This window comes from Triplophysa dalaica, chromosome 6, assembly GCF_015846415.1.
Source record: "Triplophysa dalaica isolate WHDGS20190420 chromosome 6, ASM1584641v1, whole genome shotgun sequence".
Classification (NCBI taxonomy): Eukaryota; Metazoa; Chordata; class Actinopteri; order Cypriniformes; family Nemacheilidae; genus Triplophysa; species Triplophysa dalaica.
The window spans coordinates 2,326,811-2,347,734 of record NC_079547.1 but is presented as its reverse complement, the minus strand read 5'-3'; the positions used below and the strand labels follow the sequence as shown (position 1 = coordinate 2,347,734).

Below are 20,924 nucleotides of genomic sequence, written 5' to 3'. Positions count from 1 at the left end.
GTCCAGCCATCAAAGAAACACTGATAAACTAGTGGACGATACTGGGACACAATGCCATCCTTGACTTTCACACAATGAGGCCCCTGACACCAGATGACATTATTATTGATACAGTAAAGACCAGATGTGTGTGTGTGTGTGTTTGTTCACACACACAAAGAGAGAGAGAGAGAGAGAGCACTCATAGTCACAATATGTCAGAATTTCAGTCTATGCTGCATGCAGAGCGAAAAAAGAGCCCAAAATATGTCTACTACCAAGTTTATTGACTTGTTTACTTGTTTGATATAAATCACAGCGCGGCCTTTGGAATTACGAGGTCATCGTCACGCGTCGATCAGCCAATCAGCAAGCAGCATTATTCACCTGTCGTGGAAAACAGGTAACCCGCCTCATATCAACATTCCTGCGTGCGCGAGCGTCTTCGTGTTTACAACCTTTTCTTCGTTTCGAAACGTCGATTGTATTATAAATATTGTTTTAATAAACATGTTTGCTTTGTCATATGCTGAAGGATATTTATAACTCGTAAACTTTTCCCGGGACAGACAGACACGGGATTCTATGAGTTTTTTTATTGTTTGTTTGCACTTTTTGGGATCTCAAAACATGTTGAAAGAAGGAAACTGACTGAAGAGGAACAACTAATACTTTTTGGAAATCCTTTTGTCGAGATCGGAGGAGAGAACACTCACAAGAGAGACGAACACGAACAGGATAAAGCATCTACACTTGTGTTTTTTCGCGATGGATATTTGACTGTGTCCATATTGACGGACTGTTTTCACACATGAATATTCAGAGAATAAAGATGAGGATGCTCGCGATGTGTCTCGCGCTCTCGGCGCTCCGGTGGTCTGCGCATGCTCAAACGCAGGAAAGCGAACCTAGAGGTAAAACTCTTACTGATGCATAATGCACCTTACATTCAATTATTCAACGAGAAAAAATATTGTCAGGATATAAATCATAAGCAATATCTGTTGGTTTTGTTATTTTCAAACACGTGTCAATGTTATAAATGCACGCGCAAATGTCCAACATCAGTCACACGAATCACGTCTTTTTGCATCCAGTTGTGCAAAATGTTTACGCAAAAAACGTGCAATTGCACTCTTATAAATGAGAACATCTGGATGTTTTAAATGTTTTCATCTAATGAGGGGATTTGGTCGTTTACTAAATCAGTCTGTTGAAATAACAGTTGCCTAAACCAGTAGATTTTGTTGAACCTGTTTCTCAACGGCTGTCCGCTGATACTAAAAAGGAAAATGTCACAGAGGAGTTTCAACTTGAACTGCACTTTACTTTCCCACAATTCAACTATTATGTGTGTGGTGGGGCTGTTTTGAGTTGGGTTGGGGGTGGAAAGAAGAAGTGGGTTAGCATTAAAAAATATATATATTTTATTTGAGCTATTTGGTACGGTTTAGAATATGTGTTTGCATAACTTGTTTGCTTATTAAGAGATTGAGCAGATGCAGGAAGTATCTAAGAAGTAATCACAATAACCGTGATTTGGGACTTTGGTCGATCTTTGACCGGTGAAGTAAGTGTTGACTAAGCAGGGTGGAGCACAATGGCATTATCAACAACAACAGGTGTGTAGTACAGGTGATCTTGCAGGCAGCAGATGAAACTACTGGACGGTCACGTACTCACGTACAAACTCTACCCCCCAAATACTCCAACAGACCCCGGAAGAAATGGACGTTTACGATCATTTCAGAAATGTACTTTACCTTTTATCATTTTTAAAACATAATGCATTTTTGTCATTTTTGACATTGTTCCAAGACCTTTCAGTGCTATGATATACTGTCAATCCCTTATGTGCTGCAAGTCAAACATGTGCTTTTTAGTCTTTGACAAGCTAATCTGTTTACAAACTTGTTTTCTTATTATTTTCAGGTATTCTACTTTTTTCTCAGAAAGTTGTTGACACTCAACAAATATCTGTGTTTTCAGCCAACCTTTGGTTTAAATTTATCTAGAAAATGCCCATATTTGCCCCAAGCATATAGGTTAAAACAACCATCCATCGCTTAGACTGCAGAAAAGCCTTCTTTTCTCTCCCATTTTCTTTAAAAATCCTTTTATAGAAACACTTTTAACTTTGTTAATGTGTTTTTTATTAATTGTAAACTAGAATGTGCTCATTTTTAATAATAAATTGAATTATGCAATGTTATAATTAACAGCCTAATACTTTGTTTATCTAGTGAGTTTAGTTGGGATATTAAACGCTGTTGAGGTGTACAGAGTGTACCCATTACAGAATGTTTTTGCACACCATGGTGACTGACTTTTGTTGACAGAATTTATTCAATTCTAGAGAGCCTGTCGCAGTCAAATTTCTTCAGAAAGCGGAGGTGCGGACTGTCTGCTGTAAAATGCAGAACTGATCTTTGACCAGTAGGCCGCATCCCTGACCTGTTTCAATACATTTTCAGTTAACTTGTACATTTCAATTGTACGATGGCACATATTTCCAATGTTCCGAGAAGATAAGGGCATTTGCAGACCTTTTCATAGTTGCATTGAAGACGTCAATAAGCCCCCCTCCAAACACACACGGATTGAATACTTCTCTTCTATAAGCGTTGAATAGATGGCAGTGTGTGTGACTTCTTTGTTTCGGCCTCTGCCTCCAGAATTAATTCAATATTCATTTATGGAAAAACACAAATTTGAACAATGACAAACACTGTGTATTGGTTTACGTCAAATTCTACGCCAAAGCCAGGGGAAAAGAAAGCCAAGTCATTGTTTGGGTCGGTATAATAACACGCATTTTTGCGATGCTAACCGGAATAAAGCTTGACTTATTGAAAAGTACTTCCTGGTAGCTTGTTGAGTCTCTTTCATTTGCTAAAAGGTAAACATACAACAACAGTTCATCAACAACACATATTTGTATCTGGCTGTTTTTTGTTTTTGAAGTCACACCCAGCATAACGTTGTAAGAATGTTTATCCAACATTCCCAATAAGTTATGAAAACATTTGCTTTTGAAAAATCCCGCAAAGTTTTTATACTTGTTTTTGGTTAACACTGAACATTTCTGATGACTTTAAGGGAATGTTTAAAGAACGTTTCCTTGTTGGCTGGGTCGCATCACGTTGTGTGTGTGCTGTATGTGTAATGCTAAAACATTCAGGATGAGACAGACACATAGTTTAATACACAAACACGTGAGTGATAAATGAGTACACTATATCTGACTGCACCTTAGAAACAGGAGGAACCTGTGATTTAAAATGGCTCATAAGTGCAAAACAAAGTGATTAAGAAAGGCATGGTTTCTATGCATGTACATGTCTACAGTATACAGTATGTATGTATTAAATGACCTGAAAATAACAATGAATGTCTCAGCCATTGATGTGTAGATGTGTTTGCGGGCTCGAGAACCAATCTGTCAGGTTTGCCTTAATCTCTTTGTGGCCTCGGCCAAGTTTCTGTTTACAAGCGATGCCGTCTCTGTTGTGTGCAATTTAAGACCTCCCCTGGCCTTTGTTTCTTTTACCTGTCTCTCTCTTTCTTGCTCTCCCACACACACAGTTGATCTCTCTATGTCCCTGTTATATCAACCTAGTAAACCTTTTGGCGGGTATATACACCTGTTTTCGCGCGTTTAGTCATGGTTTCATGAATAGGGCAATCTTTGGCATCCGGACACAGATTTTCTCCTTTGATTAACATCAAAACTGTTATAATAGCTTTTTTTTCAGTTCTCTTGAGCTGTAGCTTTCCTTCCGTAGAGCTTCTGTCCCGAGACATTAACAGAGGAATGTAGTGTCGCCACTTTTATGTGGGCTTCTGTAAAGCTTGTAAAAAATTCACAAGAAAATTGTTTTACTCAGGAATCGTTAATGTTTTTTTAACTTTAAAGTTTTCAAAGTGTTTCAAGTGAAGCACCAACAAGTTTGTGTTTGAAGAATTCTGACGATACATGTTAGTGTTTGTATGTTAAAATCTTTGAGTAATGCCTCTAAGTGACTAAACATGTGGGTCCTTTCACACAAATCTTTATTTTTATTATCTCCATTTTCTCTCACTGTTGAATAAGTGAAGCAGATCAGATATTACAGAAATGTCATTAGAACCCAAACTTGTTTATTTTTCTCATACTATGAGAGGATTCAATCTTGCAACCTTCCGGTTGGAAGCGAGCACCAGCGTTACCTGCCTTACCTGTCTCGCTGTTGGCCTTTGCACCCTAAAATCTGAACTCCACTCGTGATCTTATCTGTTTTAGTTCTTACTGAAAACGCACGTATCTTTGAGAATGTGTTAAAGGCAAGACTGTGTTTGGTTTAGTGTGTGAGGATTTGGAGGAAAGGGAATTTCAGAGGTGATATGGAGGAGGGTTTGCGCTGTGTGTCTGCAGTTTTATGTTTTTGTGGGTTCATGTCTGAGTTAAGCATTGAGCATGTTTACTAAAGGAGATGTCTGATAAGAGTGTTTTTATGCAACGTGACTTTACAGAAGATAGAAATCTTCAAGTCTCAAAAGCATATCAACACACGTCTGACCAAAGCAATTCAATTTGACTAAGGAGGCGTTTAAACAGCACCGTTTTCAACAAAAAGCATACAACTAAAAATTTTATGAACTCAACCATGTTTTTTTGGGGGCCTGGAAACTGATACGTTTGAATATTCAAGTTCTTAAAAACAATAGATATTGTCTCTTCTACAAAAACACAAATAATCTGTGGTGTTTGTGCATTTTGATGCCTTATAGTCCAGGCTCATTTGTAGTAAATCAACCTCATCCATCCAGAAAAAATTGTAGTAGTAAACATATGTGCACGGCTGGGTAGTGACATCACAACTACTGTATGTGAAACTTTTCAAAACTGCAAAGAAAAACGTTTCAGTACGTCCTGTAAACATACACTAAGATTTATTTACTGTACTTTTTATAGCACCTGAACAAACAGCTTAAAACTTTTCAAAATCAAAGTCCCAAAGACCCTAAAACAGATGTTGAAGTAAAGCAGAGTGCATTTCTCACCATAAAGATGTCTGGATTATTGTTTTGACTAAATTGCTCTCATTTGTTGTTAGGAGAAAGTTAATACTATAAATAGTTTAGTAAATCATTTAATCATGAGTAGGGCTGATTGATGGATGATGAAAGAAGTTGTGTACTTAAAAGGCATGTTCTTTTTGTCTGTATGTGATAGTGTCCTCGTAATATTTATAATTTTTTTCATATTTGTTTTTTGTGTTATAATTTGCAAACTTTTGACGATTTTTGGTCGCCATGAGGACAACAGTATACAGCCATGACATTTTCTTTAAACGTTAATTTAATCATCATTTCTAGATGTATTGTGGTCATTTTTGTTGAATTTCAACAAATCAAACCTAAGGAGTGACATTACGTCATCCAGAATGTGAAAGACTGACAGCATGAATCACATAAAAAAATACTTTTTGAACTTTTCTGAATACATGTAGAAATATTACTGTTGCGTTGCTTAAAAGTGAATCTGAACCTGTTTTTTTTTTGCAGTATGTGAGGTCTGACAAAATACAGATCATCTTTTCTGTAATTGTCACACGTTTCTCCAGAAATTTGGGTAGAAATATTATTAGTCCTTCACAGAATGAAACAAAAATGATAATTTGACCTAAACAGATACCTATAAATAGTAAAGTTAGAAAAGCTTTTAATCTGTAAAGGGTCCTGGGGACATTATAAGTAGATTTCTGAGTATTAGCAGGAATGTGTTTTATAGCTTGTTTGTACCGTGGCACATTAAAACCAAGGGCAAAATTTGAAATGCAAAGTAGCTTCTCCACCCTCACTTTCACATCTGTTCACAGGTGCTCTACTGGAGAACAATGCAAGCAAAATATCATGACCGCAGCTGTACAGACACTTTTATCATCCCAGCTATGTACCGTGTTCAAAAATAAATTCAGAACCAATCCGTTTGGGTCAGTAAATTGTCTTTCTGTATGTATTCTCTCTGCAGTGACGATGTGCACGGGCACTCAGAACTTGTTGAGCGTGACAGGGAGTTCAGAGGTTCAGTACAAACTCATGAAGGACATGTACAGCGGCTGCCAGATCGTCATGGGAAACCTGGAGATCACGCAGATGGAACACAACCGAGATTTCTCCTTTCTGCAGGTGAGAGTGGAGCCTGTTGGGTTTTATTTTGTTTTAATTAAGAGCCAAATTAGTCTCAGACATTTCTCCTTATAAGGAAAAAAAATGAACACAATTGTTCAAACACATGAAGAATATGTAGGTGTAAAAGGAATGTCGATTGTAGAGGTAAAATAATCTGGATTTGGGTCGATTTGATGAGAAATATTTTCAATAATATTGACTTTCGATTGCAAACTTGACAAATCTAAACTCAGTTTGAGAACTTTGTTGACATCTCTTTTGAAACTAATGAAGACATTTGTGAGATTTCTCTCTTTTCGAAAATATTTGAGGCCCGAGACTTAAGTTTCCATTTGCTCTGTTTAATCTCATTGATATGTAAACTCTTGAAAATAAAGGACCTTAAAAGCTCCTTCACAGCGAGCGATGCCGGCGTAGAAGAACCATTTTTGGTTCCACAAAGAACCATTCAGCCAAAGGTTCTTTGAACAAGCATGTCTTTCTTACCTTTTTATAATCTGAAGAACCTATTTTCACCACAAAGAACCTTTTGTGAAACAGAAAGGTTCTTCAGATGTTAAAGGTTCTTTATGGAACCAAAAGGTTCTTTTATGGCATCGAAGGACCTTTTGAAGCACCTTTTTTTAAGAGTGTAGGAGAAATAATTGAGATATTAAAGAGATCTCATCTGTGCTTTTTCTTTCTTCTTGGATACAATTTGGTTTCTATCTTCTGTGGCTTCTATCTTCTGTTTTCGCAACTTTTCACGCTAGTGTAAGTTCCTGTCTGAGTTGGTGTAGTGTAATAATTATAATTATAGATCTGCTTTGACAGGTCACTCCTGAACAAAGCAAATGTGTGAGCACAAAGCAGTCAAACCAGATTGAATTGTGTGTGGCCGTGTTTGTGTCACAATGTGGCTGTTAGTCCAAAAAATGAATCACAGCATGATTGTGACGTCTGTGGTTTGAGTAAATCCACTTTTAGAACTTTTTGACCATGTTGTTCACTGTCTCTGCAGTCCATCCGTGAGGTCACAGGGTACATCCTCATCGCTATCAACCAGTTAGAACGCTTACCTCTAGAACAGCTTCGTGTCATCCGTGGAACGTCTCTGTACGAGGATCGATTCGCTCTCGCCATCCTTGTCAACTATCAGAAGGATGGCACGTATGGACTGAAGGAGCTGGGCCTCACACACTTGACAGGTGAGATAGCATATACAATACGTGAGAGGTGACACATACACACCCACAGACTGACGAAGCACCCCCACAGTCTCCATGGCAACAAGACAGTCTGGGGGGTGTGGTATAGATGAGGAGTGAGTCAACGGAAGGAAAATATTTGTCAGTCTATGTGTGGGTTTTGTCTCATCTCATGTCTTCTATGAAACACAAATGTCCAAAGTGCTTTTTAACAATTACAGAAGATCAGAGATCTTTTTTTAAAAACACTTACAAAAAATAAGTACACTTCAAGTTCATTAATAATCTTAGGCTGCGTCCAAATACCCCAACTTGCAGTCTTTGCACTTGACCACTTGACTACTTTCATGACGTGAATCCTGTTTTTGGCCCAAGTGTTCTGGTGGGTGTGAAGATCCCTATTTCTAAACTGATGGGACACTCTGAGCAAGTGCAAACATATAACGTTATTTAATGTGGTGTTTCTGATTATGTGATAAAAAGTAGTTTTACGAAATTCACATGCATTAATTCACCAATAAAATGTGTAACACTAGGTTTTGTCAATAAATTATGTAAAAAATCGAATTATATAGTCAAGTCAGATTTATTTTTATAGGGCTGCATTTGTATTGTATCAAAGCAGCTGTACCCAAAAATAATCAAAAACAAAAGATAAACACATGTTAGCCAAACATAGAATAAATAGATATAACCTTAAAAAGTAATTGTATTATTTACACTGGAATGCTTTCCACAACATCTCGCGAGACCCGAGCAAAAGTCTCATGATATATCCAGAACGAGATGAATGATGGGATACACTTAGCCCTGAATACTGCTCGGAAGTGGTTTAATGTGAGTTGAGGGCACTTCACTTTGCCATTTTTAAGACATTGGACTGACTTGCGATCTTACTTCCTGTCACGCTCTTAAGACCCAAATGGGGGTATCAGAAGTATAGCATGCTTTATATAGTAAACATACTACTATCAAGGAACTTTATTTACTTGAAAGTGTACTATATTAAGACTACATGGGACTAAATTGTCTTACTTTTTACAGTAGCTATTTTATAACAGTGGGTAGTTGACAATTAACGGCACCTGTTTCAAATGGTGACGTGACGGTAAAAAGTAAAAGAAATTAAGATAAATCTAACTTGTGCTATTTTGTATTGTACATATAAATAATCTTAAATATAACAGTTTATTTTCTAAATTCAGGACATATGGTAGACATTACCTCGTATACTTTTAAGTACTTTAAGTGTAGTAAACTTTAAACAACTAGTTTAGCCATTTTTTATTTAATAAAGCTATACTCTGAAGTGTACTCTCATCAAGCTTTCATACTGACAGTATACTTTAAATGAGCTTAACATCATACTTATAGTTTACTATTTATATATTATTACACATTAAGTATTATACTGTGTTCCTATTTAGGTATTCCTTTTGATTTGTTAAATATACCTTAAACTGAACTTTAAGTATGGCAAAGGCCTATTCTCACTGTTTACAAGTTCAGCCTCACACATAAGACAGTACAGGTTTGCTCAACTCTGTGAATAAAATGATGAAAATAGTAAACACAAGTAATGTATACTTAGAATAGTTCATTGTACCTTTAAGTTTATCTCTATTGCCCAGTTATAGGCCAAATATACATTTTTTTGTCTAGTTGCACTTACGTGTAATTTGTAATTTCACTAAAAGTAGACTGAAACTGTATTGAACTTCAGGATAAATTCCAGTGTGACAGTTACAGTTAATATAGAAAATGTTTCAACCTGTTTAGGAAAACACGACAAATCTAGTGAGAAATGTAACCTTGCTATTGTGTGCTATGTGTGTAAATTCCGGTCCGAAAAGGAATGAACGTATTCAGGCTAAACAATCCGATAATTGATAAACAAATCATCCAAGCCATATTTAAGGACACACACAGAATCACCCAGATTATCAATGCCCTAACAACCACCCTAGCAACCTAAAATGTAAAAAAAGTTAAAATTTTGTTTTTATTTGCTGTTCAGTGACTTCAAGATATTCAGTCTTTGTTGTAGATTTCTTCCTTCGATTTATTGTGACGGATGTGTTTACAGAGATCCTGGAAGGTGGAGTTCAGATCATCCAGAATAAATTCCTAAACTATGCGGTGCAGATTAATTGGTTGGATATCGTAAAGGACAGTGGGGCAGAAGTCATCATTGAAGGCAACGGAGACAAATGTAAGAAGATGTAACTGCATTTATTTAGTACTGTATATCTGATCATCATGAGCGTGTTTATCAACGGTTTTGAGTGTGCGTAGACTCTGTATCACTTTCAAGTTAATCCCAAAGGACTTTTACATCAGTTAATGTTCTGATGAAAATTTAACCAGGAGAATTATGTTTTTGTTTCTTGTACATTTAGCTCCATGTGATGAGTCTTGTGAGGGTCGATGTTGGGGTCCAGGAAATGACAGCTGTCAAATCTGTAAGTTTCTTGTGCACACAAACACCTTTATTCTAGTATCTTAGCCATAGACTTCTATTGTGTTATTCTGACCTTACTGTTTTTCCATCCCCTAACCACAACTGTAACACACATGCATTTCTCACCAAGTTTCTCTCTGTGATTCAGTGACTAAGACGGTGTGTGCACCGCAGTGTAACAGCCGGTGTTTTGGACGCAGTCCTGGCGATTGCTGTCACACCGAATGCGCTGGAGGCTGCACCGGACCTCTCGACACCAACTGCTTCGTATGTCCAAACAAACACAAACCAGCTATTGAACATTTACTTAAAAAGGAGACGTTTCTCGTTTGGTTTGTTCAGTTTTATTTATGTGTGAGTGTGTGTGTTCACAGGCCTGCAGAAACGTCAACAACTCGGGCTCATGTGTGCCGCAGTGCCCGCAGGCTGTGATCTACAACAAAGTGACGTTCAAACTGGAACCCAATCCTAACGCCAAATACCAGTACGGCTCCATGTGTGTGTCACAGTGTCCACGTAAGTGATCATCCGATTCCTCACTTCACGTCACTGGTTACGAATCATTACAGCCTTTCAATAGTGCACAGTTACCTGCCGTGTTGCATTGTGGGTAATCTGTCAGTATTTAGGGTTTATGTAATCTAATAGTTTGGCTTTATTCTTTCTTGCTCTGTTCTTTTTTTCTTTAGCTAACTTTTTGGTGGATGGCAGTTCATGTGTTAGAAGCTGTCCGGCCGACAGGATGGAGGTGGAAAAGAAAGGGGAAAAAGTGAAAAGATGTGAGCCGTGTGGGGGTCTCTGTCCGAAAGGTAACGCTCGCACACAAACACACATTCACACACAAACATGAAACTAGGCCTTAAGATTTATGTGACATAACAGATTTTATTCCATCATTCCTACTCACATACTGTAGATATATTTCAGTAGATCACAACATTTTAATATAGAAAGCATCCAACAATGTTTTATTTATATTTATAATTGATTTTATAAACAGTGTAGCTATAATTTTATAACATCAAATAATTTCTTGTAAAATATTTTGCTGTAAAGGTGTACTTATGTGTGCTTTTTTGTTCGTCCAGCGTGTCCTGGCACCAGTATGACCACCAGACAGACCGTGGACTCACAAAACATTGACAGCTTTATAAACTGCACTAAGATTCAGGGCAGCCTTCAGTTCCTGGTCACTGGAATCGACGGGTACGTAGACAAAAATAATGCAACAGGGAAATTCTTGAACAGTTGCAACTTTTGTTTGGCAAATGTTTTGGCGGAACTGCATTGTACAGAAGACTAAACCCGTTCCTTTTCTTTTTCTCTTATCTTTAGAGACGTATACAATAACATTAGTGCTCTCGATCCAAAGAAACTGAAGATTTTCAGCACAGTCAGAGAAATAACAGGTGTGTGTGTGTGTGTGATGCCGTATGTGTGTATATACATATACTCTCTATACACTGTCTAAATCACATTTCTATGCCCTTGCTAGATATTTTGAGTATTCAGTCTTGGCCTGAAGAGATGGAAGATCTCTCCGTCTTTTCAAACCTGACAACCATACAGGGAAGATCACTCTACAGGTAACAACATTCTCCATCTTTTCTTTGTTCAATAAATCATTTATCCGTCATCTCATTTCTCACAATGCCTCATGTAAACAAACCATTCTTGTTATTTATTGTTGTAAAACCTTTGTTAAAATTTGGGGAACAGTTGTTATTGTTTGTATTTATGCTTATCACTCCTTTTTTTGCAGAGGAGTGAGTTCTAAGAGGTAGGATTGTGACTTTAGCTTGCACTGCTTTTCTTCCTCTGTGTTTTATGTTCAGATATGAAACATTAAAATCATCTCAGGGTGTGGTGTTTCCAAGTTTCTGATTATTGGGTGAGATCATGCATGGGGAATATGGGTGCTGCAATTCTTGATTTTATTTTAAATCATTCCTGAAACGTGATTTTGAGAGCTTTAAAGTCAACATAAAATTTGCAAACGATAATATAATTATAAAACGATTATGTTAATTGTGTATTTAAAGTAAAAGTCCAACCAAAATAAAAAATCCTTTCATCATTGACTCCCCGTCTTGTCATTTCATACCATTTTGAAGAAAGTCGGTAACCGAAAAGCACTGGACCCCGTTCACTTCCATTTTATGGACACAAAAACCAATGCGAGTGAATGGGTGCCAGTTATCAACATTCTTCAAAAAATCTTTGTTTGTGTTCTGCGAAAGATAGAAAGTCATTCAGGTTTGAAATGACGATGTTAGCGAGTAAACAACAACAAAAATTTTATTTTTGGGGAAGTTATTTGACTTATCTAAATGATTATTGTCACTTGATTATATTTTATAATATATATATATAGAAAAAAAAAATATTATATTTGGTGCTGTCAAACTGTAAATCGTGATGAATCGCATTCATAATAAAAGTTTGTATTTATAAAAACATATATATGTTTAAATGATTGGTTAATATAAATAAATACATGTAAATATCTCCTAAATATACATGTACTGTATGTGTGTATGTATGCGTTTATAAATAAAAACTAAATCTGCACAGTACACAGAAATATAATATGTCAACACAAACTTTTATTCTGGATGCGATTGATCACTTTTAATCGTTTGACAGCCCTAATTATATTATGTTGTCTCTGTTACTGCAAAGCTGCAATTCATCATTTTTGCCTCTCTATCGCCATCTCTGTTTGAAACATAAAATTGCAGATTCATTAATGTACTTTTCTGTACATGGGCTGAACTAAATTGACGTCAAAGTGACATTTTCTACGAAATCATATCGAACCGCTCAAATTGCAAATCAATATTATAAGCTTACTCTTTTGAATTTGGGTAAAAAATTTGGTGATGTCAGCAGATGATGAAAGTCCTCTAAGATTCCCATTTTGTAAAATATCTCTCCAATCTTTCAGGAGTTACTCACTGTTAGTGATGAAGATTCCCACTCTGAAGTCACTGGGTCTTCGCTCTCTCAAGCGGATTGGTGACGGAAGCATCTACATCAAAGGAAACACGCAGCTCTGTTATCATCACACTGTTAACTGGACACGTCTGTTTGGACATCGGCCCATGCGCCGCCAGAAGACCCAAGACATCAAAGAAAACCACCCGGAAGAGGAATGCAGTGAGTGCATGTTTAGCACATTCAACTTACTACTCAATTCACTACTAGTCTATCTTATATTTATCTGACCCTAACAGTGACACTGAAAATATTTGGCTGTTTTGTGTGTTTGTGTAGTCAAAGAAGGGCACACCTGTGATCCCCTGTGTTCATCTGAGGGATGTTGGGGTCAAGGACCCGATCAGTGTCTGTCCTGCAAGAACTACAGCAGAGGAGGAACATGTGTACCACACTGCAACTTTCTGTCAGGGTCAGTATGGGACTTTATATCATTAGTAAAAAAGACAAAAGATGCACCATGATGATGCTCGTAAACTTGTGTATAACTTTTACACTTAATCTAAGGCCCTTTATATATGGGCGATTTTATAGTATACTTGTATACTACTGGTACATTGACGTTAGCATATCTACTACACAACGTACACTTAGGCAGATGTAAAAGTTTTGTGTGCAAGGCAAAAACCTTCGTCTGTGTTTCTCTCCACAGTGTAAATCGAGAGTTTGCAAGTGAAAATAACGAATGCATGCCGTGTCACGCGGAGTGTGCGGTGCAGGAAAACAAACACACCTGCAGAGGACCGGTAATCTCATCTTCTCTGAAAGAACGTCACTTGGGTGCATTTATGTACTGTTGGATTTTGAACATTCGCTCTGTCTCCTCTCTTCTCCAGGGGACTGACCAGTGTGAAGCCTGTGAGAATCTGCAGGACGGGCCGTACTGTGTGTCCTCCTGTCCAGAGGGGGTTCAGGGGGAAAACGGGCTCATCATTTATAAGTTTCCAAACAGCCAGCAAAAATGCCAACCATGTCATGCCAACTGCTCCTTGGGGTGAGAAATCTTACAGCGTTATACTTGTAAAGACAATGAATGAAATACTGTTAATATAAATCAATTTTGGAATTTAAAGTGGTTATCTAGAATAGCACATAGGGTTAAAAATTCTGCGTTACCATAAAAAAAATCCATATTTGACCGTAGAAACCACTCCTCATTTTTTAGCGTAATAAACCTTGGCATGTAACTTTTCCTGCACCACTTGTTTTACGGATATGCGTGATGTGTCAAAACATGCGGTTTAAGAGGCGTTCTGTGTATTCTCTGTGTTAGTTGTCTGGGTCCGGGTCAGAGTAACTGTGTGGATTCCTCCAGGACAGTCGCTGGGTAAGTGTCTCCCTCTTCTGGTGGTCTTACAAAACGCCTGCAGTTAACTCGGTTTGTAATTGTTCACATTTCTTTGTATTGCAGGTTGCCGGTGACAGGAATAGTGCTGGGTGTTATATTTGGAGTGTTCGTTGCATTCGCAGTGTTTGTGCTCAGTGTTCTGTATCGGAGAAGTGTTGCCATTCGACGAAAGCGTGCCATGAGGAGATATCTGCAGAGCGGAGAGGTGTGTGCTCAAATACAGAGCGAGACAAAATGTCTTTGATAAACTGCTACAATTGAAGTAAAAACGTGTTGATGTGAATGTTTCTAGAGTTTCGAACCACTGGATCCCGGAGAAAAAGGTGTGAAAGTTCACACTCGTATTCTGAGAGGCTCTGAACTTCGGAAGATCAAACCTCTTGGCTCTGGAGTGTTTGGCACAGTGCACAAGGTACTTAAACACTCGACACCTTTACAACAACAGTCCAAAATGTTCTCATTTTTCTTTGTATGACCCTGTCTACTCGTTTCTGTTTTCTTCATAGGGAGTGTGGATCCCTGAGGGAGATACTGTGAAGATCCCAGTGGCGATCAAGACTATTCAAGATCGTACGAGTCGACAAACCTTTCATGGAGTTACAGATGTAAGATAAACACATTTTTTTTTAATTTATCGCTCCAGTTGACAGAAAATTTCTGTTCTTTCAAGGATATTTAAGAATTGGCTTTACCAAAAAATAAACAAATCTGATGACATAAAACAATCCTCACTTTTTATTCCCATTTTGCAGCATATGTTGGCGATGGGAAGTCTGGACCATCCGTATATAGTGCGACTGTTGGGCATCTGTCCGGGTCCCAGTCTACAGATGGTCACTCAGCTCAGCCCTCAGGGGTCTATGTTGGAACACATCAAACAGCGTAAAGGGAGTCTGAATCCTCAGAGGCTGCTCAACTGGTGTGTGCAGATCGCCAAGGTAAAACAACACGTGTGGAATCAGTCTTTAATCTATATACTGGTGGAAAACCATCCAACTCACTCTGTTGGAAAAGTCACTCTGTCCAACTCTGGAAAAGTTTAAGTTTATTTTAACAACAAATGTTGTACCAAAGTGCTGTACAATTGCAAAAATATAATAAGAGAAAAAACATCAAATTAGGTCAAAAGTAAAAAGAGCGAATACTAAAAAAGGGCCAATAAAACAAACTTTATAAGCAGCAAATAAGACTTAAACAACTAAAGACTTATACATCACTAAATTCAAAGTAAATATAAAGAGTTTTGTTCCAAAATGAGATAACTCTGTTTTAAAAAAAATTCAAAAATCATGTTTTTATTATGTTTTATTGGGTTAGTTAACTGCATTTTTTTTATCGCTTAAATCAAAACAAACCAACTTCAGTTTGACTGATATTAATTGGAATGCACAATAAAAAAACATAATTTATATCATTAAGTTATCTCATTTTGGAAACAAACTCTTCATATATAGTTTGGATTTGCATTTACTTGCCAAAAATGGAAATGGACAGATTGTTCAAAATAACAACGAATTTGCAGTGTTTCAGACATCAAATAATGCAAAAGTTAAATAAAACTACTTATGTTTTTACAAAATTAAATATTTTATATTTTTGCCAAAGCTGAGCATCTCTCGAAAACATAAAAGAGACGACTCAATTATTTCCTTTTTTTCTACATTTACTATTTATATATATATATATAAATAGTAAATGTAGAAAAAAATGAAATAATATATGAAACATATATATACTATATATATAATATTGATATATATATATATATATATATGTGTTTGAAACCATAATTTTTGTTTCATTATGTAAACTACTGACAAACTTTCTTTTAAATTTAAAAAAATGTGTATTTGGATTAATCTGCAGTAAAATTATTTAAATACTTTCCGACCTCAAATAATGCAAAGAAAAGTTCATCTTTTTTTTAAAACACAATAGATATTTTTTAAGAAAAGTTAGGAAAAACGTTATTAAATAACGCAAATTTTCAACCACAGCTCTCTCTCCTTCACAGATGGTTTCTACTTTTGTTAGAATTGAACAGACACTTAAAAGGAATGACAGTGATACATTTAGGGATGCTAATTAAAAGACAATTCGAGAGCTGTTTCAGAGCTGTTTCCGAAGTACCTTGTGTGTGTCTTGTGAGTCTAGTGCACTATGTAACTAGTGTACTACTGTCCCTCCTAGGGTATGTACTATCTAGAGGAGCAAAGAATGGTCCACAGGAATCTGGCTGCCCGGAACATTCTGCTCAAGAGTGACTTTATAGTTCAAATAGCCGATTATGGTATCGCTGACCTCCTCTACCCCGACGAGAAGAAATACTTCTTCAATGAAATCAAGGTAAACCAAAGCTTCCTTTGACCAGTGGTGATGATATCGGTTATCTAACCACTAAATTGTGCCTCTAACATTCTGTTTCTACATCCTCTAAGATGCCAATTAAGTGGATGGCCCTTGAAAGCATTATGTTTCGGAGATACACGCATCAGAGTGATGTATGGAGTTATGGTATGTGTGTGGTGATGTTGTAAGATAAAACTTTACTGAAAGAAATCAAACTTAGAATAACAGACCATTCTCTTTGTAGGCGTGACAGTTTGGGAAATGATGTCATATGGGGCGGAGCCTTATACGGCTATGAGACCACAGGAGATCCCTGATCTGTTGGAGAAAGGAGAGCGCCTCTCACAACCTCAAATCTGCACCATAGATGTCTACATGGTTATGGTCAAATGTGAGTTTCTTGTACGCTGTTCGGTATAAAGACACACCTTATATTTATTACTCAAGTTAGGAAGTTCACAAATGTATTTTTTTAACAGGTTGGATGATTGATGAAAATGTTCGGCCAACCTTTAAGGAGCTTGCCAACGAGTTCACGCGAATGGCCAGGGACCCGTCCCGGTATCTTGTCATAAAAGTAAGGCAAACTTATTCGATACATCTGATATGTCATGACAAGAAAATAAAGCTTAAGATGACTGTGGTTATTTGATGTTCTCCACTAGGAGGAACACAAAACTTCGGACGCCGCCTCAGATGAGTCACATCAGAGAGGTACAGAGATGGATATTCTGGGGGTCGCAATGGAGGGCCAGGAAGATGAAGTATTGGAAGATGCGATAGACATGCAACCCTATGTAGCGCAAGCTAGAAGTTTCTCTAGATTGCGTATGGATTCTCATAGGGTGAGTTGAAGTACATAACAAAAGCTAAACTGTAAAACCATTTTGGTTGCTTCAAGTTTTTAACCACAATTTCAAAGTCATTTCAGCTTACTATTTGAAGTTGAGTTAACTAGTAAAAAAAGTAGAAATTGCTCATTTTAATGAGTTGCAGTAATGAGAAAATGTAAACATTTTGAATTGTAAGTTGAAGAAATGACTTGTAAAGCCAAGTTGACTGTGCTTAAAAACTTAAGGCTGCAAAAATATTTTACATGGCAAGACCAAGAAATAGATTGATGTTATGATTTAAGTTTCTTGGATGCTGTTTATGTTACATGTTATGTTTTTCATTCTGTTGCTACCTCAGTCCAGTCTGACTCCATCCAATATCGCTGGATATTTGCCAATGACCCCTGGTCTGGAAAACTCTGTGCAGGTGAGCATTTCACACGGTTCAATCCCGACCAACGTTCATTTAAATTCTCGTTTGAGTAGACTTGTGTTGTCTTTCTGTCTACCAAAATAAAAAAATAAGTACAGATTATGTCATGGATATACTGTATGCCTAGACACTGCTGGACTGGGCAGAGAAATTGGCCATGGCATTTTTTGTTGACGGGGGGGTGGCGGATTTGCGCATGGTACATGTTGACCGGGGGGCGGAGTGGTGCGCATGGTACATGTTGACCAGGGGGTGGAGTGGTGCGCATGGTACATGTTGACCAGGGGGTGGCATCCCTAAGTGTCTTTTGCATTCTCCATGCGTGCATTTGTTTTTATAATTCGTCCGTCTGAGCGGCTGAAACGTCCGATCCAGCCCCATATGTTTATATGCCCGGTACGCCAGATGGCCAGTCCGCCCCTGGGCCTAGTCATACAACTACTGAATGCAGCAAACAAGCACTGAGATTATATGGAGATGTTTATGTGGTCTATCCTATTGGAGGAATTGGAAGCAGTCATAAACTAAATGTTTTCCTCCTTATTTTGCTGTAGACGGTGTGGCCGTCTCGTTCCCGTCTCGACTCTGCATGCACCGAGAGCTCCGAGGGCCACGGCATTGCTGTCGAACTTGAGATGAATGAAGACTTTTCATCGGTGGGCAGTATGAGGAAGGTCAGACATCGCGAGGACAGCGCTTACATGTCACAGCGGGACAGCTTATCAGGGCTTCTGGAAACACCCTTTCAGGGGACACAAGGAGAAGAGGACCAAAATGGATATGTGTTGCCTGGATTTGGAGAAAGTCCAGAGAAAGGTGAGTGTGGCAAAAACGTACAGAATAAATCATTTCATGACTTTCCTTCTAAGCAATACTAAAATGTTAACACATCCTTTATTCTTCAGAGACGATTCTATTTACGCCGTCCCGTGCCAAGCGTTCTCAAAGGAGACTGTCAAGAGGTCACTCCGGGGACTTTTTAGAAGGCCGCAACGGGACAATTGAAGAATACGAGTACATGAACAACCAGACCCTCTCTCTCGGCCACATTCCAGGGCTGCTTAAAGATTACACTCCGCGGCCGACGCGAAACCGCAGTTCCTCCTTTAACCCTGCGGGATTGTACAGCACTCACAAGTCTCAAAGCTCAAGCAGACCCTCCAAGAGATCGTCCATCGAGGGCTCGGAGAGCAGCGGAGGTCTCTCGCTGTCCTCCACCGAGCAGAGGAGTCACAGTGACGGTGATTTCCTCTCCAGCGAAGCCGAGTACACGGACGCCGATTTGGATCCCCATGAGGTGCAGTACGAGTACATGGACATCCGTGGAGGTGGCAGACCACGGTCGCCAATCAAACTCAATCTCCCGAGACCCGTCTCTCATCCTCCCCTCAGGAGGTTGTCACAGGACGATGAAGACGAGTACGTGGAGGAAGACTATCAGTACACTAACCAACAGCCACGGCTGAGGAATTCTCTGAGGATGCTGGGGTCACCGGAGGGCGAGGGTGCAGTATATGAATATGAGGAAATGGACTCATTGGCCGCTGGTGGAGCTTCGGCAGTGGAATATGAAAACCTGGAGGGAGACGGAGAGGAGAACGTCGGGTTGAGGGAAGGAGAACTGTCTGGCGGACCCAGAAGCCCAGGGGTGTACGTCAAAATGCACGCAGGGTTGAGAAATAACTCTTTTGACAATCCTGACTACTGGCACAGCAGGTCGTTGCGTAAAATGAACGCCGTCCGCACGTAGGAATGGAAGATGGGTTGTGGAATATTGTGAAAATGTACGCTCAACTGTCTTCAGTGATCAAAATTGTGCACTTCTCGCTGGTATAATCCATCATGACTAAATAAATGTACTTTTCTTGATGTAAATCGGGCCATTAAGTGTCACACCGCATGAAGGTCAGCCAGAGAAACTTATGAAAGACTTTTAATTGCTTTATGTAAAAATTAATGAAATGTTATGTTAATACAATTGTCAAGCTTTTCAAGAGAAGTCATGCTTTTATGTCATGTGTAAATAAGAGTTTGTTCTTACATGTCTGTTATTTTGTGTTCTCATGAAGTGCCGTATTCAATCAATAGCTGGTATTGGTGTCCATCATGCATCTATTCAGATGCGCTCATGTTATTTCCTTATTTTGGTTTAATTTTAAACACGGGAAATCTGAGACATCAATTTGGCCAGTTTATAATAATGGAATGTGATCATATGGTCAGTTAAACAGCATTTTGATTGAATCTGGAAGAACTTTTTCCTCTAAGAAGTGTTTGAATGCCTCATGAACAAATGATAATGAAGTACTTGTGTTATGTTTCAGATGAAATGGCCAGTAAAGCTTTACAACAAAACCAGTTTTGTACAAATATCAACAGTTAAAGTATTTTCTCGTTTGATACATTTAATGGTGTATGTTATGTCATCGTGATGATAACTTTGACATTTTTTTGTATTGACTATGTTGTATTTTAAACTTTTAATAAAATATTTTATACATGAACCTGAACTTTCGCAATTTAGAAACTTCAAACCGCCGTGTTTCTTGTTTTGCTTAAATGTGCCAGTCTTAAATAAAGATTTTTATTTGCATTTTACATATTTTACATTAGTTTACATTATCAATATTACCACTGAAAAGAAAACGGGTGCAAAATCAAATCAGATGTGCAGATCACCAGATTTATGTGAATCCACTATATGGATAATATAATATGATCTTTACTACATCTGTCATATATCTATGTTATTTTTTAATATATGTAAAAACCTACACGAAACCTCCGCTGTGTGCAGAGATGTACTCACAAGGGTTAAAGAGACTATTGTGAACTATCCCTTTAATGTTTTTGAGAATAACCTATAGCTATCTTAATGCATTATACTCTTAAAGTATAAAATGTAATCGATTTAATTTACTTCTAAATTGAATTTATCCCACAGGACGAAACGCTTAGGCTACTACTGTATAGTATTTATTTATTAAAATCTATTAAAAATGCAAAATCTACTACCTAAGTGTTTTTGAGGCTTACTTTAGTATTATAGTTTTAAAGTATTGAAGTATACCCAGTGTCGGGTTAGTTACTCTGAAAAAGTAATTAATTACTAGTTACTAATTACATATTCAATAGTGTAATTAGATGACTGTACAAATGACTC

General features: G+C 37.8%; 1 protein-coding gene across 2 annotated transcripts; it reads left to right on the top strand.

Annotated features, from left to right (window-relative positions):
• Positions 1–239: 239 nt before the first annotated feature.
• erbb3a (erb-b2 receptor tyrosine kinase 3a) lies at positions 240–20,265 on the top strand. 2 transcript variants are annotated; one of them, XM_056750454.1, is made up of 29 exons: positions 240–893; positions 5,993–6,150; positions 7,154–7,340; positions 9,427–9,552; positions 9,740–9,802; positions 9,950–10,068; positions 10,176–10,317; positions 10,491–10,610; positions 10,890–11,007; positions 11,137–11,210; positions 11,297–11,387; positions 11,564–11,581; positions 12,749–12,960; positions 13,078–13,210; positions 13,451–13,544; positions 13,635–13,792; positions 14,072–14,125; positions 14,210–14,351; positions 14,439–14,558; positions 14,653–14,751; positions 14,899–15,084; positions 16,337–16,492; positions 16,585–16,660; positions 16,740–16,886; positions 16,975–17,072; positions 17,161–17,340; positions 17,687–17,755; positions 18,316–18,577; positions 18,667–20,265. In XM_056750454.1, the coding sequence occupies exons 1-29, from the start codon at positions 791–793 to the stop codon at positions 19,509–19,511; spliced, it is 4,350 nt and encodes a 1,449-aa protein (XP_056606432.1). In that variant the 5' UTR covers positions 240–790; the 3' UTR covers positions 19,512–20,265. The 2 variants fall into 2 exon arrangements, with proteins under 2 accessions (XP_056606432.1, XP_056606434.1); XM_056750456.1 differs by lacking the exon at positions 11,564–11,581.
• The last annotated feature ends 659 nt before the right edge of the window (positions 20,266–20,924 follow it).

Excerpts from the sequence above, each read along its gene's own strand:
- erbb3a (XM_056750454.1), top strand. The coding sequence starts at position 791 with ATGAATATTCAGAGAATAAAGATGAGGATGCTCGCGATGTGTCTCGCG. Across the intron at positions 7,341-9,426 it reads GGGCCTCACACACTTGACAG|AGATCCTGGAAGGTGGAGTT; the intron begins GTGAGATAGCAT and ends ATGTGTTTACAG. Across the intron at positions 14,126-14,209 it reads TCCTCCAGGACAGTCGCTGG|GTTGCCGGTGACAGGAATAG; the intron begins GTAAGTGTCTCC and ends TTTGTATTGCAG.